We start from the raw sequence: 1,829 nt of genomic DNA on the forward strand, positions 1-1,829 counted from the left end.
GATAACTGCTATTTTTTGGAACTTTCATGCTTATTTAGGAAGGAGTTCATTGTTAAATCTTCAGTTTGTAATAAATAAACAGTCTTCAAATCATAATGCAACTGGAAGCATTTCTTTTGGAAACCAGGAACACGCGTCAGCCATAGACTCCCTTTTTGAACTTGGTTTATTGGAAATTACCCTACAGTTCTAATGAAATCTGTTAAAGTTTGTGGCTTGCATCAACTTCTAGCTTTAGTGATAAGTATCTCTGTGTCTATGTGCAGTATATGTACAAGTAGTTATGATCATGCACATGTGGTTTTACCTCTGAGCTCTATATGTCGTATTATGGGTTGGCATGCGGTGAACAGAACAGTTGCTATCTTTTCTGTTAAATTTTAGGCTGTGCAGACCATTTGCATTCACAGAATTGAAGCTTGACTTCTGAAGAACAAGCCTAAAGTAGAGTACTGAAGATGCAGTCAAGTTTGATTGTAGCCGCTCTTCTCTGTTTCACTACCTGGATGAGCTCAGACTGTGCAAGTGAGTACTGCAAGGAAGAAATAGTTTTTCATTTACTTTATGGTCTGACTGTTTTTAATGGATAAAATGAATGCAACTTTTTCTGTGTGTGACATTTTCAGCCCCTATAAGCATACGCAGTTGTTGTCTCGTTTGGTCCAAAACCAGAGTCTCACTTGACCGAATTGTGAATTATTCCATTCAGACTGAAGATACTTGTCTCATCAAAGCAGTACAGTAAATTTATAGACAGCTTCACACTATATTGAAAAATATGTACTTGCTCTTCATTCAAAGGTGTTGGCCAGCTGTTGTGGGCGGAGTTTCCTACTCGAGTCCGAAGACATGCTTGATAGATTAACTAATTACTCTAAATTGACAGCAAGGTTAGATGTGAATGAATGCTTTTAAGTGTTCATATCGCTTCACATGGTATTAATGTATCCCTCTACTGCACACATTTTAATGTTACTTGATAAAAATGCCGCCCCATCATCTATTGGTGAAAATATTTTCCTGTAGATAACCAACACTAGTAACAAATTCTACAGAAAGCTATGAAGTTACAGATTTTTTACATAATGTTAAAAAAAAATAAACCCCATTAAGTAAAAGGAAAACTCATAGCATGACCCAATAGACCCAATAGAAACTAATTAAAAAACTCACAAGGTTTTATTGTACAGAATGAGTTGCTTGCACATCTCAGAAATGGAACTGGGAATGAAAAAGCAACAGATGTAGAACTGAGGAGCATAAGATAGATGCTCCACTCAAAGGTAAGGCCACCTGCTCAACGCAGACCTCAAAAAAAGAGCAAATATAGCAATACAAAACTCAAGCGCAAACTAGTGCCTACTACGATGAGATCATGTGAAATTTCAAAAAGCAGTTATTCTAACCTGCAAAAATCCAAATGACTTTCAGTGTACCTATAATCACAAATAACTGATTCACATACAAAATGTGAGGTACTGTCTAAACAGATGTGGGTCATAAGCGACTATAAAATGTTTTTTACCAAATTTTCAGTGCAAGCAAAAATACAGGTTTAAACCTCTGTATTCCATTGCACCATTTTGTAATAAAGCAAATTCTTTGAAAATCGTTCACAGAAATTCCAGCAGATCATTTGTAGGGGTTTCTGGTTTATAGTGGATGATGCTGCAGAAAAGGTTTACAAATTCACTGTATACTGGAATTGTAAATTTACCATAAGATGCAATTGAGAAGGATCTGTTATTATTATTATTATTATTATTATTATTATTATTATTATTATTATTATTATTATTATTATTGTTATTATTATTATTATTATTATT

The 1,829-nt window shown here is 34.3% G+C and overlaps 1 protein-coding gene across 1 annotated transcript in view; it reads left to right on the plus strand.

Annotated features, from left to right (window-relative positions):
- Positions 1-458: 458 nt before the first annotated feature.
- LOC102213704 (C-C motif chemokine 2-like) overlaps positions 459-1,829 on the plus strand; it is a 4,538-nt gene continuing 3,167 nt past the window's right edge. Inside the window, exons 1-2 of the mRNA XM_005721528.1 lie at positions 459-525; positions 627-741. Of these exons, the coding sequence (XP_005721585.1) occupies positions 459-525; positions 627-741 (182 nt within the window). The remainder of the gene's footprint in view (positions 526-626; positions 742-1,829) is intronic.

The sequence above is a fragment of the Pundamilia nyererei genome, unplaced genomic scaffold (assembly GCF_000239375.1).
Source record: "Pundamilia nyererei isolate P.nyererei 1_Seehausen unplaced genomic scaffold, PunNye1.0 scaffold00004, whole genome shotgun sequence".
NCBI classification, from domain to species: Eukaryota; Metazoa; Chordata; class Actinopteri; order Cichliformes; family Cichlidae; genus Pundamilia; species Pundamilia nyererei.